We start from the raw sequence: 18,135 nt of genomic DNA, 5'->3' as shown, positions 1-18,135 counted from the left end.
TCCTCCCTTCTATTCCATTTAGCAAGCTCTAATGAGTAAAGGAGAAGCCAGAAGAGAGATTTGTATGAAGACAGAGCTGCTGAAAGATATCACCAACAGCAAGGAAGAAGGTAAGCAATGCATTCTGCTCGGGGCTGACCTTATGGGCATCCTTTTCAGGCCAGAACTCTTGCACTTCTGGGCCCTCTTGTAAACCTTAGGGTGCCTGGTGTTAAGGGAGGAAAACCTTACATTAAAGCAAGAATGCAGGCAAACAACCATGGTATTTGACCGGGTGAATTCGTTATCGGCATATATTCAGGCAGTGTGCAGAAGACACCCCAAATAAATGTAACACAATCCTACGCGGGTCAACCCAGAAGCAAGTCCTATTGAGTTCAGTGATGCTTATTCCCAAGCAAGTAGAATTACGATCTAGGTCTTGGAGCTATGGAATGGGTTTAAAACACACATTTTATTTCCTTTCTGAATCTCATTGGTAAAATCTGCACTGGTCAAGTCCCTAAGAGAGGACAAAGTGAATGTAGATCTTAGATTTTTAATTGTAGCAAAAAATTCCTTTAGCAGGCGTGTTCAACCTCTGTGTCTTACAATGCTCCCCGTCAAGGGAAAACCATTTAAAAAATGAATATAAACCACCACAGGTATACACACAACTTGAAATGTTTATAGTGTTATTTAACAGCTGCAATACTCTTGCAGTTCAGTGACACAGATATCTATCAGAATTCCTCAATGAAATGTGAATTTGAAGAAACCACCAAAATGTTTGTTTTCTGTTGAGAATGTCCACCTTGTTTGTCTACTTACAGTTGCATACTATCTTAAATTTGAGGCAGCATGTGTGGAATTAGCTCATTTTATATCCTCATGACCCTGTTGTGGGAGGGTAGACTTGCCTGAGATTAATCTTGAGGGACAATTTGAGAAATGTCCTTTCTTATAAGCATAAGAACTCCCATGCTGTAAGGTGGACAAGAAAGAGTGTTGGCTTTGAACGTGGGAGATTTTGGTTGAGCTAGTTTCTGGTCATCTGCAGAAATAGTGTCTGTAGAAAAGGTGTGAAATTGTTGAGAATATTTGTGCTCATCCTTGTACTTCAGCGATCCTCCCCCCACAAATACACACTCAATGAAGATCAAGATAGTTATCAAGGAGTAAGGGCCATAATTTTCGTAATACTGCACTGGTTTTTGATGAAAATGAGGATTCTAGTGCAGAAGGTGTGTGTGTGTGTGTTTGTGTACCCACACCCACACCTATATACATAAACACACACACACACACACACACACACACAGAGAGAGAGAGAGAGAGAGAGAGAGAGAGAGAGAGAGAGAGAGTATTCCGGAAGGGCATTCATTGCAGTAGAAAAGTAATACTATGGTTATTAAAATAATGAGATGCTTTATGAACTTTGCTTTGTAGAACAAATAAAATAAAGTAAGTTGATTGAAACCATATCTGCAAATATTGTATACAATAAGTAATCCATATTGTGGAAAGCCGTTCTTGAATAAAAATATCTTCAGTGGGTGCCTAGACAAGTTTCCCCCTATATTGGTATAGTTATCAAAGGAGCCAACTAGTTTGTGGGTTAAAGAATAAGCAATAATATAATCATTTTAATAAACTGTTAAATACAATAGCACTGCCTTTACAAATTCTAAGAATAATAAAATAAATTCTTCAGATGTATATCTGAATTGTTGCATAAATGACTGGGGCACACTTTGGGGAGGCGTATATTTAAAATATTTCCAATATAGATCCAGATTGGAATATAAATATCACTTATAAAAGGCTGGGTGAAAGAGGAAGGTCTTTGCTAGGCACTGATAAGATGACAGAGACAGCACCTGTCTGACACGAAATGGAAGGGAGTTCCAAAGAGCAGGAGCTCTCTTCCAGTATGCTGTTGAAAACCAGTAGCTGGGAGTCATAAGTGGGGAAATACTGTTGCACCAGGTGCTGCTTTCAGGTTCCCAGAGTCATCTTACTTTGAGAATTGGATGGTGGAGATGTGCTTTTGGCCTCAAATAGCCAAGGTTTCCTTATGCTTGGAAGAACATAGGAAGTCGCTGTATATTGAGTCAGACCAGTGGTCCATCTAGGTCAGTATTTTATACACTGGCCGAGGGGATTGTACTTGGAGTTGCTGGGGTTTGAATCTGAAACTTTATATGCATAGAAAGCAGGTGCTCAGCCACTGAGCTGTGGCCTGTATGTTCCTTTCAGCCTTCACTCCATCTATCCCCCTCTTTTTCTGCCTCCAGGATTTAATGCTATGGCAGCAGATGAAAATGCCATAGAGAAGCAAATTGGAGAGCCAAAGATGGCCCCTGGAGGTGAAACCAATGGCTCCTATGAAAGCAACGAAGCCAAGAGCCACACAAATGCAGCTAAGAACCCTCAGGACAGTGTAAAAGTGAGCCAAGGGGACTCCACTGCGAAGCTGAGCAGAGTAGCAGAGAATGGCATTTCTGAGAGAGACAGTGACACTGGGAAGCAGAACCACATAAAAGCAAACGATTTCATGCATACTTCGGTCACGGGGAGCAATGGCTACATTTTGCCGAAGCAGATGGCTCATGGGCCGCCCAAACGGACTTCTAGTGGGGCTTTTGCCACGAAGACACTTCCCGCAGGAGGAGGCAAAGCAAAGGCGATGAGCACCTTCTCCCAGGCACAGGCTGCTCTGCCGGCTAAGTCTGGGGAGGGTGGGAATGAAATGGAGGCTAAGAAATCAGCAGCGGCGCCTGCCAGCGTCAAGATCCACAGAGCTCGAAAGACGATGCCCAAGCCCTCCTCTAGCCTGGTAAAGTATACATAAAGTATCTGCTAATAAATTGTGGGGCGAGGTGTGTGTGGGTGTGTAGAGGTTGGGTGTGTGTGAGTGTGGGCCAGTGTAAGCTTGAGGCTGTTGTGCAGCATTTATTCTCTCCCCAGGTGTCTGTCAAACTTGAATGTCTCTGTAGAATTCTGGGGGTTCCCAGCTCCCGAGAAGAATGACTTCTGGGGCAAACTCAGTCTAGAGTTACTTTATCTGTAACTTTGATTTAGAAAAAGATTTTGTGATCTTCTAGGACAGGAGTTGCCAATGTGGTGCCAGTGAACACAACAGCAGCCTTCAGGTCCTGCCCTGGTTCCCATTCTCTGAACACACGCATACACTGTCCCCTTGGTCACGACGAGGTGAGGCGGTTACTTCTTTTCTCACTTGAAAAGTGCATAGAGCTGAAGGAGGAAGTGGGAAGAGGGGCACTCTTTCCCACTTCCTCTTCAAGCTCTATGTGCTTTTCCAGGCTAAGGTTAATGGGTCCAGCTTTCAAACAGATCCCTTGGAAAAGGAAGGGAATGTGTGCACGTTTTCTTTCTGCCTATTGTTTGAGGAGCGGCGGCTGATTCAGGGTCAGTGAGAGAGACTTGATCAGAAGAGTAATATCTGTAGTACTCCCTCAAAAAATCCAAAGGTGCCCACAGATGTTGCAAAGGTCGAGAACCCCTGTTGTAGGAGCACCGTGACCAGCAAGTGTCCTTTGAAGTGGTTTTTGCATTCACCCACTCATTTCCTTCAGTAAATTGTATAGCTGGAACATTCTGTGCTCATCCTGTAACAAGAGCAGTTGATATCTCTCTCCCTCCTGCTTCGGAAGGGGATGATACCTGTGTTTCTCCCATCGCTTGCAGACAGTGCACAAGGAACTGGCTTGATGGTTTCATGCCTTTAAGATCTGCCCTGGTGTAATTGTATCTCTATTTGTATTTTTTATATACAAATATCTATCTATCTATCTCTAGAAGATCATGTGGCTGAGCTTTATACAGCCAGGCACCCAAGACATTGATCGATAAACATTTACACAACTTACACATGTGTGATTCTTGCATGAAGCTCAGGTCTTCTTTAAGCTTGCCAGTAGATTCTTGGTTCTTGGATTTATTGGCTCATCAGCAATCCTTCCACATTTTCCAGAGCAGCTGCCCTGGGGCAGGCTGTAGATATCTGGCATTGTGTTCAGGGAGGCTTTGCTCAGAGTGCATAAACAGCTCTATAATTCTTCCACCTGGCATTGATTTTTAAAGGCTCCTGCACTTGTGTGTTGTTAACAGGGACCTAGGATTGTGGTAGTGGTGGTTCACCTTTCAGAAATGTGTTTCCAACAGCCTATTCTCACCTGATGCCTGGCAAGTGTATTTAAGGTGCAGGAAGGGATTGCTTGAAGTTGTATAGTCAGAGCACGTCAAAGTGCAAGTAGATAAATAGGTACCGCTCCAGCGGGAAGGTAAATGGCGTTTCCGTGTGCTGCTCTGGTTTGCCAGAAGCAGGTTATATTTGCTGGCCACATGACCCGGAAGCTGTACGCCGGCTCCCTCGGCCAGTAAAGCGAGATGAGCGCCGCAACCCCAGAGTCGGCCACGACTGGACCTAATGGTCAGGGGTCCCTTTACCTTTACCTCATGTTATGTTTGTTTCAGGTTGCACGTTTTCAGATTGCGTCCTGCGGTGACCCGGAAGTACCAGAAAGGGTTACTTCCGGGTTTCGCCGCTCATGCATGCACTGACGCGCAAAATGACGTCACGTGCATATGCAGAAACGGCGAATCGTGACCCGTGCGTGCACAGACGCGGGTTGCATTCTTTTCAGTTTGCAAATGGGCTTCCGGAATGGATCCCGTTCGCAACCAGAGGTACCACTGTATATATAAGTCATTCAGGTAAAAGGCTGCTTGAAGATGCCTTGATTCTTCCAGCAATTCATGAGGGTAAGCAGAGAAACTCACCAGCATTGAGCCAAGGTATAGAATGGAGAAAGGCTACGTATTGTAGATGTTAGTGCAGAGGTAGGGAATTGCAGGGCTGGAGGCCAAGTGCGCCCCTTGAAGCCTCTCTTTCTGGTCCTCGGAACTCTCCCCAGGCCACTGATCCTCACTGATACTACTTGCACCTCCAGTATTTTTGTTTATCTGGAATGTCAACTCTCATCATGTCTCCTGATGGTGTTTCCTGCTTGGCAGGGGGTTGGACTCGATGGCCCTTGTGGTCTATTCCAACTCTATGATTCTATGATTCTCCTTCTTGCATGGATGGAGGGTAGAGCGGGATGTGTGTAGAAACTAGCTTACTGTACGGAGGAACAAATTTGCATTCATGCCCTGCCCACCACTGGCATGTGGACCTCTTATCTGAAAAAGGGAACTCCAGGATAGAATTTCGGTACTTGGACAGCTGCCAAAATCTTCCCACTGCCTTGTTAGCTGAAAATAGTGGCGGCTAGGGATTTGTGATTTTTCTCTTCCTTGGAACAGTTACGGACAGCGCCCCCCCCCCCCCCCAATTTATGCACATTCAATACACACATAACCATGTATATGTGAATCTCACTGAACCTGGAAGTGACCTGGAAACATCATAAACACATCACTGAAACATCACTTGGTGCATAGCTTATTATATATCTGAGTTTCTGGGTATACCCCCCTTCACCAGCAACTTGTGAGTCTGCAGCCTGTTTTGAGTTGCATGTCTCTGCATTGACCTGTGTGGAAAGCCTGTTGGTTTTTATAAGAATCACCCAGGTTTTCAGGTTTTTTTAGGCTACCTTTTGAAGCAAAGGCACTGTGTGTAAACAAAGGGTTGTATCAAAATGTTCGTTTGCTTCAGATTAGACCTACTGAAATAAATGTGCTTTTCTGTCATCACTGGAGGTTAACGCGGAACCTGAGAAGAGTGTCACATTTATATTTTCAGCCACAGTGGGAAGGGAGGAAAAACCCTGACTGCAACCCTGGAGAGCCACTGCCAGTCCGCGTAGACCAGCAGTTAGATGATTTGATTTTGCTATTAAACACTTTATTATCTTCCTAGAATGAACTGTACTGCTTCAGTTTCGCAGGTGCGGATCAGATTTTTTAAGTTCTCACTATGTTAAAAACACATCTCCAGTAGGTAGAAATGAACAGGGCAAGGGATTTATCTGATTATCAAGAAGTTTTCTGGTTCCTTCATCCTGCGGGTTTAATACTTGTGAATTAGGCTGGAAACAAATGAGGCATCAGATTGTCTGGTTATGGCAAAAATACTATGCGTGATCTTTTTCTTCCTTTTGATTTCTGAGCCAAATTAGCTGATAATAATAATAATTTGATGATTTATATGCCGCCAATCTGGCAGGGTTGCTACTTAATTTTTGGTGCCTGAAAAAAAGTAGGGTAGTTAATTCATTATTTTCACCCCTTACTTTTCTGTTTACGACAACTTTCCTCTATTATCCTGAAGGGTTTCCTTGGATGTTTATTTTACCAGGAAGCAAATTGCCTTAAAACAGAGATGGGGAAATTCAGGCCTGGGGGCCAAATCCATCTCCCTGAACCCCTCTATCTGGCCATTGGAATTTCCCCCAGGCCACACCACATACTGACTCTGCTCATGCCCTGAGTGTGTTTTCCTTACCTGGAATGTACCCTTGAACATGTCTGGATGAGATTTAGGAGAGCAGTGTGTGTAGGAGATACTCAACTACAGTGGTACCTCTGGTTGTGAATGGGATCCGTTCCTGAGCCCTGTTCGCAACATGAGCAGAACGCAACCCGCGTCTGCGCGTGCTGCGATTCACCGCTTCTGCGCATGATGTCATTTTGAACGTCTGCGCATGCGCGAGTGGCGAAACCTGGAAGTAACCCTTTCCGGTACTTCCAGGTCGCCGCAGGACGCAACCTGAAAAGATTTAACCTGAAGCGAACGTAACAAGAGCTATGAAGGTAAAATTGCTCCAGCCACTTTTGTCTCTGGCCCTGCCTACCTACCCCTGGCATGCAGCCCTTAGGAAGTTGCCAGGAAAGAATATGGTCATGGAATTGTAGTGTTGGAAAAGGGACCCTTAGGGTCATCTAGTCAAACCCCCTGCAGTACATGAATCTTTTGGCCATTGTGGGGCTTAAACCCATAACATTTAAGAGCCTCATACTCTATCAACTGAGTCTTCTCAGTTCCTTGGGCAGAAATCAAGTTCCTTACCCCTTGCCTTAAATAAAGGGAAGATTTTGGAAGAAATGTCCATCTGTTTGGTTTTTTCCCTTTCCCCCTGCAGCATTTTAGGACTTAAAAATAAAGGTGTACATATGTGTATGTCTGTGTGTTACAACTGAGCTTTCCATAGAATCATAGAATCTTATGAAGGGACTCCAGGGGTCCTCTATTCCAACCCTGTGCAATGCAGGAATCTCAACTAAAGCATCCATGACAGGTGGCCATGATCTTGCAGTTTTACTTCCTTTCTGTTATATAAGGACTATCTTCTTGTTTGTGTTTTCGATCTGGGATTTTTTAGTCTCTTTGGCATCTGTTGCATTTGCTTCTTCCTGCGAAATATAAGTCTCCTTGCATTGAAATTGCTGTTGTCACTGTTGGCTCTGAACCGGCAGCCAATTTGAAACTCTTAGTTGAGAGCAAGACTCCAGGAAAACACCCCAGGGACTTTTCTTTAATCATTTCATATAAGAGACTGACATGTGTAAGTGACCCAGGTTATTGCAATGCTGGTGGAAGACAGCTCTGTTGTTGATTTATATTGTATTATATTATATTATTATATTATATTATATTATATTATATTATATTATATTATATTATATTATATTATATTATATTATGGTCACTTATCATGCAAAAAGGTCTCTAAGTTAGGGTTGCCATATTTTAAAGAGCAAAAAAGAGGACACATTTGATGATAATAAAATAAAATAAAAATGGGGGAGGGGTGGTATTTAAGAGATACCAATGAAAGTAGAGTAAGAGCAAAAAGAAGATATAGTTAAAAGAAAAGTGTTGCCCCCCCCCAAGAAAAAGAATTTAAAATAGAAATAATAAGAGGGAATTATTGTTTTTAATAATATTGAAAATAACAACAGCAACAACAACAACGATGATAATAATAATAATAAGCCAATATATATATGTATATATGTGGAGAATAAAGAAAAAGAAAAAGGGGGGTAGAGGGAAGAGTGTGTGTTTGTATATAAAAAGAATATATATCTGAATGAAATCGATCTGTAGGTTCCAATCGATGTCAAAAATCGAAAGTTAAAGAAAATTTAAAACAGAGAATTATAAGATCAAATAAATGTTAAAGATCAAAGGAAACTAATAATAAATAGACATAAAATTCAAACCCAAGGGTGGTCCAAACTGCAGAAGCAACAACAGCAGGCTTGCGGGGCTCAGTCATGTGAGGGAGAGTTTGCGGGTGGTGGCAATATTGGGGAGTGGGGTTGGGTTAGACTTCTCCCCTCTGCCCTCACATGGGAGGGCTCTGCCCCACAGTCCTGGTGGTGGGCCTGATCCCCTGCAAGCAGCTGGCATGAAGCAGAAGGAGGGAAGGCCTCTCCGGCCCCCTCTAAATGTTGCTCGGAGGCTGCAGCTGTGTGGGGGCCTCCTTTCAGCATTGCCCTATTCCCCAACGCTTGCCCCCGGTTGTGAAGGCCGCTGAGATCCTGCTCGCGAGTAGTGCCCAGGAGCACTGCTTGCCTGCCGGTGTAGAAGCAGGCCCTTGCCGGGCAGCTGCCCTGTCTCAATGGCCTGGCAAGCTGGTCTTGCCATACCTGGAGGTGGGCTGAGGGCACCCCACAAGCCTGTCTCCTGCTGCCTACCTCTCAGTTGGGTGAAGGTGGCAGTGCCAGGCAGAATAATAATAATAATAATAATTTTTTATTTATATCCCGCCCTCTCCAGCCGAAGCCGGGCTCAGACCGGTTAACAACAATAAAAGTAACACAGCATTCTAAAATCAATTCATTTTAAAATCAATTCAAAATCAAATTATTGGCAACCATTGGGCTAGAGTTCTGTGAGGATTACCAAAGGAGGGGCAGGGCAGACTGTGCCTTGGCCAAAGGCCTGGTGGAACAGCTCTGTCTTGCAGGCCCTGCAGAAAGATGTCAAGTCCTGCAGGGCCCTAGTCTCTTCTGACAGAGCGTTCCACCAGATCGGGGCCACAGCCGAAAAAGCCCTGGCTCTGGTTGAGGCCAGCCTAACCTCCCTGTGGCCGGGGACCTCCAATACATTTTAGTTTGAAGACCATAAGGTCCTCTGTGTGACATACCAGAGAGGCGGTCCCGTAGGAATGAGGGTCCTAGGCTGCATAGGGCTTTAAAGGTTAAAACCAGCACCTTAAACCTGATCCTATACTCCACTGGGAGCCAGTGCAGTTGGTAAAGCACCGAGTGAATGTGATCCCACAGCGAGGACCCCGTAAGGAGTCTCACTGCGGCATTCTGCACCCACTGGAGTTTCTGCACCTGCTGAAGCACGTAGGAGCTGCAGCGGTGGCACAGGTCGGCCTTGCGGTTCCAGCCCCGCATTGACAGCAGCTCCTTCGGCCCTGTCACAGCCGTTTTCATCTTCAAACTGGGCCCTGCTATAACCACGCAGGTTCAAGAGGGTGAGGAGAGCTCAGGGATGAGACTGGTGTGACAGAAAGAGCGTGCAGATCTTGCGGGGGGCGGCGGCGCAGGAGAAAGAACACACAGATTGAGAACGAAGGTGGTAAAAAGAGTGTGTGGATCGGGCATGGGTGGGTGGGATAAAGACTGCACGGATGACCTGCTTTCCTGTCCTGAATAGTTGAACTGTATGTTATTCAGAAATGCTGATTTAAAACCCAGACTTTTTTGGCAATTTCTAAGAATTTCTCTCCGCCCCTCGGATGGTAATTTGACCTCTGAAAAAGAGGACATATCTGAGAAAATCCGGACGTATGGCAACATGTGAGTGGCTGCTCTTAATAAGATACTTACTGCCTGTACTTTTCTGGTTTCATTTCCTGGTCTCACAATTGATGATTCTGACTGCACGCCCCTCCCCAGGCACCCCAATATGTGTACATCCTTGAAACTCGGGACACTTAATTGATCTGAAGAGGTGTACTCTATAAAACCTTATGCCATAATAAATTAATGTGAGACTTTTTTGAGACTCATGTGAGACCTAGTTTGCTTGCCTTTTGGGGGCTAGCAGAGGAGAGACACAGAGCTTGCCTTTCTATACTAGAGGTGGAGAAGAAGGCTGCTTCTCTGTTTGATTGTCATCACAGGGGCAGTGAAGGATAATTTCTCTCCTGTCTGCCCACTGACCTGCCCTCATGGAATTCCATACACTCTGTCCGCATGCATTTAGTGTTCTCCTGGCTACCACCAGCCTGGCAACCAGGCTACCCCTTATATACCATGGGTTGTATCCGGTACTCAGAATAGGACCCATTTAAATGGATGGACATGACTAACTTAGGTGCATTAACTTCAGTTGGTGTACTCTGAAGTTTGATGCAACCCAAAGCATCTGATTGGCAACTCTTAGAACCCAGTGTTGGACTCAATGGACTGCATTGGTCCTGCAGACTCCTCTTCTGTTCTTAAAGGTAAAGGTACCCCTGCCCGTACGGGCCAGTCTTGACAGACTCTAGGGTTGTGCGCCCATCTCACTCAAGAGGCCGGGGGCCAGCGCTGTCCGGAGACACTTCCGGGTCACGTGGCCAGCATGACATCGCTGCTCTGGCGAGCCAGAGCCGCACACGGAAACGCCGTTTACCTTCCCGCTAGTAAGCGGTCCCTATTTATCTACTTGCACCCGGAGGTGCTTTCGAACTGCTAGGTTGGCAGGCGCTGGGACCAAGTAACGGGAGCGCACCCCGCCACGGGGATTCGAACCGCCGACCTTATGATCTGCAAGTCCTAGGCTCTGTGGTTTAACCCACAGCACCACCCGCGTCCCATCCCTCTTCTGTTCTTAAGACTGCTTAAATAGTGCATTCATCTCCCAGAAGCCATTAACTGTAGTTTTCTGGCTTGGATGTAATAGGAAACTGTTCTTAGCTGAAGGCTTCCTAGTTTGTTTACTTTCTTATGCAAAGGGTAGGGGAGCACAGCAACTCTGTTCAAGACCATTAGTTCCGTTCATATCTTATTAACCTGAAATATGATCATCCAGACATAGCCCATGCCTGCCAGGTTCAGAGGCTGGCATTGCCCATTCCCTCTTCTTGAGGCCTTAGCACAGGAGTAGCCAACATAGTGCATGCCAGATGTTGCTGGGCTGCAGTTTCCACCATCTCTTTATCATTGGCCTTGTTGGCTGGGGGCTGATGGAACTACAGTGGCACCTCTGGATACAAACTTAATTCATTCCAGAGGTCCATTCTTCTCCTGAAACTGTTCTTAACATGAGGCACCATTAGCGAAAGCGTGCCTGCTACTGCGTGCACTCCTCTGGCGCACGATTTCCGCTCGCATCCCGGGGCAAAGCTCACAACTGGGAGCAACTGCTTCCGGGTTAGTGCAGCTCATAACCTGATGCATGTGCAACCAGAAGCAATCGTGTCCAGAGGTACCACTGTAGTTTCCAGCAACATTTGGGAGAGTACCACATTGGCTGCTCCTGCCTTACCACACTCTGCTCCAGTGCAAGCCATGACTAGCTGCTTGATCCATCAGTCCAGAGGCCCATCTAGTCTAGCATCCTGTTCTTAACAGTGGCCAACCACACACCCTGACGGAACGACCGCAAGCAGGACATGCATTCTCTTGTGCTGGTAGTGGAAATTCTGCCTGATCACCTGCGCCCTTCAAAATCAAAACACAGTGAAGGGTCATAACCTCCATTCATATGGTGCCGTAAGAGATGTTTGTCCCAGTATTCACTGCCTTGGACTATTTTCTAATGGAGAGGTGTTTTAAGTAAAATGAGTCTGAAGTGTGTCCGTTCCTAGCCCAGTACATGTGTGTTCCATTAAGCAGATGTCTTGAGTGCCTAAACCTCTGCCAATAGAACCATCAACAGGCACTTTTCATTATTGATGGCTGCTTTAGATGAGTGCCTCTTAACTGCCTCCTGTAATTTCACTTTGATCCTTCATGCATTTTTTTTATTTTTTAAAAAATGAAAACAAAAAGAAAGAAGGGCACCTTATGTGGCTGAAAGAAAAGTTGTGGGCTTTAGGTGTCTTTACTCATCGGCTGTGCTCAAGTTCTTTGCTTTGGATGGGGGGATTCCATCTCTCTTTGTGCAAGAGAAAGGTTTGGGAGCCAGGTTTACATATTTACAAGTATGTGCCTTTTAAAATGAGGATTAAACATATTTCCTTCCTTCCTTCCTTCCTTCCTTCCTTCCTTCCTTCCTTCCTTCCTTCCTTCCTTCCTTCCTTTTTAAAGTAATGTTTTCTTAAGCTAGTTGATTTTCACCAGAAAAATATAAAGGGTTCTTTTTGATTTCTGTTCCCAGCACACAAGTAGAGACCCCAAAGAAACACCCAAGGAAGATGGAAGAAGGGAACTTTCGGAATTTGGGAAGCCCATCTCTTTGCCCCCTGTTCCTGGCCTTCATTCATCTCTACCTCAGAACCAGAGCTATATGGCAGCATCAAAATCACAGACAGGTAAAGAATTAACAGTGCATACCCCCCCCCCCCTTTCTATTTTATTTTTGTGGGGAGGCAAAAGCTTAAGTTGGCCTTTTCTGTAACCCAGGGTTTCCCAAATTGTGGTCTGCAGACTACCAATGGCCCATGAGCTTCACCAGGTGGTCTACAAGGGTGTCCATAAAAATAAAATTAAAAATCATACCACATCTAGCACAGAGCATTATAATTGCTAAAACAGGGGGGGGGGGAATGTAAGTGGTCTGTCAAGACCCTCAGCAATTTTCAAGTGGGGTGGGGTGGAGTGGGGGTGAGGGAACCACTGTTGTGGCCCCTTCCACTACCGCCATCTGCCCCCTTTGATTGGATTATCAGCCCTTGCAATTTAAGGAGAAAATTGCTGGAACATTGTAGAGGTGGAGCTGAAGTTCCATGCACCTAAAGCTTAAATGAGGGACAAATTTGGCTTAACACACCAATAAATAGAAGGTCAGGGGCTTGTCTGCTGTTGTTTTTTAAATGTAACAGTGTGTGTGTCTTGTGTATTTTCAAATGAACCATAGCATGCAAGAAGGGGAAGCTTAAACCCTTCCCTCCCCAGCTGAGATCCTGACAAATAAGAACTGCCATAAGAAAAGAAGCAGAGACCTGCTGGATGAAGCCCTTTAGTCCAGCATCCTCTTCAAACAGTGGCCAGCCAGATACCTTTGGGAAGCTTGCAAGCAGAACCGAGTGCAACAATGCTCTCTTCACACTTGCAGTTCTCAGCAGCTGGCATTGGAGGAGGGGTGAAAAACAAGGCACATCTAATCCTGTTACCTAATGCTTGTTTCTTTTTACTCCTCCACCAACTCTTACATGTATGTTTCCCCAGGAGACAATCAGTTTTCCCTTTCCTCTATGCAAGGAGCAGAGGTGCCCCAGTAATTCTCAGAACCCTTAACAAACTACATCTCCCAGGATTCTTAGGGGGAAGCCATTACTGTTTGAGTTGTACATTAGTACTTTAAAAGTATGATGCAGATACAGCCTTGGATTCTAAGGGTCAATACATACCTCACATTAATGTGGACTGTGAACCTTTTGTGTCTTCTTTAATTGCCTCTTGTACATGGGGCATTCTCCTCCAACTTCTTGGAAGGAATTCAGTAGCGCTGTGGTCTATAAACCACTGAGCCTCTTGGGCTTCCTGATTGTAAGGTCGGCAGTTCAAATCTGTGTGACGGGGTGAACTCCCATTGCTTTTCCCCAGCTTTTTCCAACCTAGCAGTTTGAAAGCATACCAGCACGAGCAAATAAATAGGTACCACTGCGGTGAGAAGGTAAACGGCATTTCTGTGTGCTCTGGCTTCCGTCATAGCCTCCTGTTGCACCAGAAGCGGTTTAGTCATGCTGGCCACATGACCTGGAAAGCTGTCTGTGGACAAACACCGGCTCCTTCGGTCTGAAAGTAGAGATAAGTGCCACACTCTGTAGTCAAATTCTACTAGACAACCATCCAAGGGTCCTTTACCTTTAAAAGTAAAGGTAAAGAGATCCCTGACCGTTAGGTCCAGCCATGACCGACTCTGGGGTTGTGGTGCTCATCTCACTTTATTGGCCGAGGGAGCCGGTGTACAGCTTCCAGGTCATGTGGCCGGCATGACTAAGCCACTCCTGGCGAACCAAAGCAGGGCATGGAAATGCCGTTTACCTTCCTGCCGGAGCGGTACCTATTTATCTACTTGAACTTTGTGCTTTCAAACTGCTAGGTTGGCAGGAGCACAGACCGAGCAATGGGAGCTCACCCTGTTCTGGGGATTCGAACCGCCGACCTTCTGATTGGCAAGCCCTAGGCTCTGTGGTTTAACCCACAGCGCCACCCACGTCAAAATTCTACTAGACAACCATCCAAGGGTCCTTTACCTACCATTAACTCCAACTTCTGCTGTCCCACTCTTTCTCCTCCCTAAATCCAGAGATTCCCTATGCCAGTGTTTCTCAGACTAGCCAGCAGGACCAGTGGTCAGGAGTGATGAGAGTTGTCGTCCAACAACAGCTGGTGATCCAAGTTTGAGAAACACCATCTATGCTTTGGAAATCTCGAGAGGAGAGCTGCATCAGGGAATCTCTGGATTTGGGGAGGCAGCAAAGTCTTTGCATCACAGCCTTGCTATTCTGCATTGGGGAAACTTTTTGGTGTTGTGGGAGGAGTGAAACTGCCATTGGACACAGCCTGCATCTTTATCATGAAGAGGCTTGACCTCACCCCTAAATGTGCACTCCTCCATTGTCTCCCAAGACAGATGGATGCCAACTGTATGATGCAGATTTGTATAATTTGGATGCTGCCTTTTAATAGCCTTTAATCAGTTGTTTTGCTTGTCCTCTTAAGAGTGCATTTAAAGCACTGTGAGATCACTTTAAGCAGTCATTACTTCCCCCACAGAATTCTGGGAACTGTAGTTTCTTAAAGGAGCTGAGAGTTGTTGTATCTCACAGAGCTACAAATCACAGAGTGGTTGAACAGTCTTTTCCTCTTCCCAAGGGATTCTGAGAATTGTAGAGGGGGAATGGCAAGATCAGTATAATGCAAAGAAACACTGCAGGGCTCCTGACCTCCCCACTTGCCCCCCAATCTCCTGGTAAGCAGCTGCAGTGCAACCAAACAGGGGCCAGGTGAGCAGTGCAGCTCCACCAAGCGCTCTGCTTCTGCTTATAACTAAAACAGGGGGAGTGAAAATGGGACTTGGTGTTTGATTGTGTGTTCCTTTGTACTTAATTAACTGTTTACTGAATTAACTGTTGGATGCTGCATCTGATCCACCCTTAGACTTTATACCTTCTTGTGTTTCTGCACCCTACTTTCTGCCTCCTGATTATTTTCTCTTTTGTCCCACCCGTCCAGCTGCTTCAGTATCTAGGAAGAAGAAGCGAAGAATGGGAACGTACAGCCTGGTTCCCAAGAAAAAGACCAAAGTTTTGAAACAGAGGACTATGATTGAGATGTTCAGGAGCCTTGCCCATTCCACTTCAGGTGGCAAGGTGAGGGCTGTGGAAGAGAGCGAGGTGCTTGGTGGATGAATGGAAGGTGGTGTCAGCCACTCTCGCAGCCGGAGATGGTGGTACAGATCAGCAAGGAACTTCTCTTTGTGCAGTGTAGCTGTATAAGCCAGGGAATTGTTTGTTTTAGAAGAAATGTGACTTATCACAACAGGTGACAGACTGTTTTTGGGTCTCTTTCTTTCTTAAGAATCCAGTGGTTCTGCTGGATTCTACCAAAGGCCCATCTAGGCCAGCATCCCTCCATCTCACAGTGATGCCCCAATGGGAAGCCTGCATGTGGTTTGTGAGGGTTAACAGCCCCTGCAGAAATTTGTGGAGAAAAGGAAGACAGGGGAGCACCCATGGTCAACCCATAAAATGATTATATATATTCAGTAAGCCTAGTTGTAGACCTCCTCATTTTTAATTACTTTGCTATTGCATTTTAAGCTTATCCTTTCTCCAGTTTGCTCAGGGCAGTGTGCATAGGCCCTGTCCCAACTTTATTTGTTCAGTACAGACAGGGTGGGACGTGGGTGGCTCTGTGGGTTAGAGCCACAGAGCCTAGGACTTGCCGATCAGAAGGTTGGCGGTTCAAATCCCCATGATGGGGTGAGCTCCCGTTGCTCGGTCCCTGCTCCTGCCAACCTAGCAGTTCAAAAGCACATCAAAGTGCAAGTAGATAAATAGGTACCGCTCCGGCGGGAAGGTAAACGGCGTTTCCATGCGCTGCTCTGGTTCGCCAGAAATGGCTTAGTCATGCTGGCCACATGACCTGGAAGCTGTATGCCGGCTCCCTCGGCCAATGAAGAGAGATGAGCGCCGCAACCCCAGAGTCGGTCACGACTGGACCTAATGGTCAGGGGTCCCTTTACCTACAGACAGGGTAGGGGGACATCTATGGCCCTCTGCTTGTCATTAGGCTCCAACTCCCCACCAGCATCAGTTAGTATGGGCAATGGTGAGGTGTGATGGGGGCCCATTGACATTCCCTGCCCCTGGTTTACAGGACTGCAGCCTGAAATAAGCAAACAAGGAGTGGGAAACCTTTAGTCCTCCAGATGTGGTTGGACTCCAGTTCTTATCATGCCTTGCTGGCTGGGGCTGATGGGAATTGGAGCCATACAACATCTGGAGGACTCCAGGCTCCTTGTCCCTGGTTTAATGCAAAGTGGAACCTGTATATATTTGTAGCAGGGGAGAGAAACCTTGACCCTGGTGGCCAAATTGAGCCCTCCTGACTTTTCTGCCTGGGATTCAGGGCTTTTTGCAAGACACAGTCCTCACCAGCTCTGCTCCATGCCTTCCTCAAGTACTTGTGCCTGGCTGGAATGTGTGATTGAACTGTGGTAAGGCCTCTTGCTTCCTGCAGGGAGAGGTTTGTGCAGGGGTGTGGCGTTCTGTGTTGCTGCTTGAAGACACCGCATCTTCACCGTGGCCCTCAGAAGGTTCCCACCAGTGAATGTGGCTCTCAGCCTGAAAAATGTGTTGACTTCCCTTTCGATTTAACTGTTTGTCCACATGGGTGCATTCAGGTTGAAAAGGGTGATTCTAGCCCTCACGTGAACGGGGAGAGCTTAGATGCGGATTCTGAAGATGAGGACTCAGATGAACTGGAAGAAGACAATGAACGTGGAACTGAGCAGCAGGCTGCCTTCCCTGCAGAGGAGCACAGAATGGCTAAGGAGGGAGTTGTTGATGGCAGCCGTGCCAGAAAGGTGATTTGAATACTTGTTTGAGATGCTTGAGGAAAACATTTAACTTTGATCAATATAGGTGGGAGTAAAGGAAGCGAAAAGGTGAAGCAAGAGTTTGTGGTGTAGCGCAAAGGTGCTTTCCACACCTCCCCCCCGGGCTCGGGTGCCTGAGTGTCCTCCAGATGTTGTTATATCCAGATGTTTCAAGGAGGAAATGGGAGCTGCAACATTATGTCAGTTAATTGGGTTGATGGGTCAGTTAAAATATTTTGTTCATTTTTTAAAAAAATCCTGGGTAAATTGGAGCACAAGCTCATTATTTTAAATACTTGTTTTAATTGCCACATTAAAAAAAAGTTTTATTAAAGAGTTATATTAGCTTTGCAAGCTGCATTTCTCACCCCCTTCCATGCCATCACTTACTCCTCTGCATAGTCACCAGTCTGATTAGCTTAAAGTCCTAGAGATTCACAGGGGCATAAATGACAAAAACTAGTCTAATAGCCCTTAAACGTTTCCAAAACAAATGCACGTTTGTAAATCATCATTGCGGATGGCAGCTGTCCATCTTCACATTGCTTCATTTTCAAAATGTATTCTGTCCCTCAAGGAGAAAGCAAAAGTTTTCCCTGGGTGGCTTTAAAGAAATTTAAATAAAATGCCAGAAATCTGCTTCTACCTTAAAAAAGAATCCCTTATACAGGAGACAGTGATTCTTCTCTGAGAGTTCCCTCTGCAATATGTGGGGGCATTATCTTAAAAATAAATAAATAGAAGCTTGATTCCACTCCCCACCTTTCAGAATTTCCAATTTGCATGCAAACTTATCCAGATTTAATCAGCGAAAACCTGTACAATAAATTGACAAAAGGCTTCTTTTAATCAGGAGGTAAAAAGTTTATGGCAGATTTGATCTCTCTCTTTTTCTCTCCTTCTCCCCTAGCCACCTTCAGTTGGATCTTTTTAAAATTTGAAGCATAAAGCAGTAAAGAGAGATGTAT

At 45.7% G+C, this 18,135-nt stretch overlaps 2 protein-coding genes across 20 annotated transcripts in view; one reads left to right on the top strand and one right to left on the bottom strand.

Moving 5' to 3' along the window:
- Nucleotides 1–18,135, bottom strand: part of SLC31A2 (solute carrier family 31 member 2) — a 989,995-nt gene that overhangs the window by 275,527 nt on the left and 696,333 nt on the right. The gene's annotated exons all lie outside the window — the stretch shown is intronic.
- EHMT1 (euchromatic histone lysine methyltransferase 1) overlaps nucleotides 1–18,135 on the top strand; it is a 139,884-nt gene that overhangs the window by 67,330 nt on the left and 54,419 nt on the right. For all 19 annotated transcript variants that reach the window (XM_077922313.1, XM_077922312.1, XM_028714986.2 and 16 more), the window contains 5 exons: nucleotides 23–110; nucleotides 2,277–2,818; nucleotides 12,278–12,431; nucleotides 15,301–15,437; nucleotides 16,973–17,155. In XM_077922313.1, the coding sequence (XP_077778439.1) occupies nucleotides 23–110; nucleotides 2,277–2,818; nucleotides 12,278–12,431; nucleotides 15,301–15,437; nucleotides 16,973–17,155 (1,104 nt within the window). The remainder of the gene's footprint in view (nucleotides 1–22; nucleotides 111–2,276; nucleotides 2,819–12,277; nucleotides 12,432–15,300; nucleotides 15,438–16,972; nucleotides 17,156–18,135) is intronic.

Source organism: Podarcis muralis, chromosome Z (genome assembly GCF_964188315.1).
Source record: "Podarcis muralis chromosome Z, rPodMur119.hap1.1, whole genome shotgun sequence".
Lineage (NCBI taxonomy): Eukaryota > Metazoa > Chordata > Lepidosauria > Squamata > Lacertidae > Podarcis > Podarcis muralis.
This window is presented reverse-complemented; position numbering and strand designations above follow the sequence as displayed.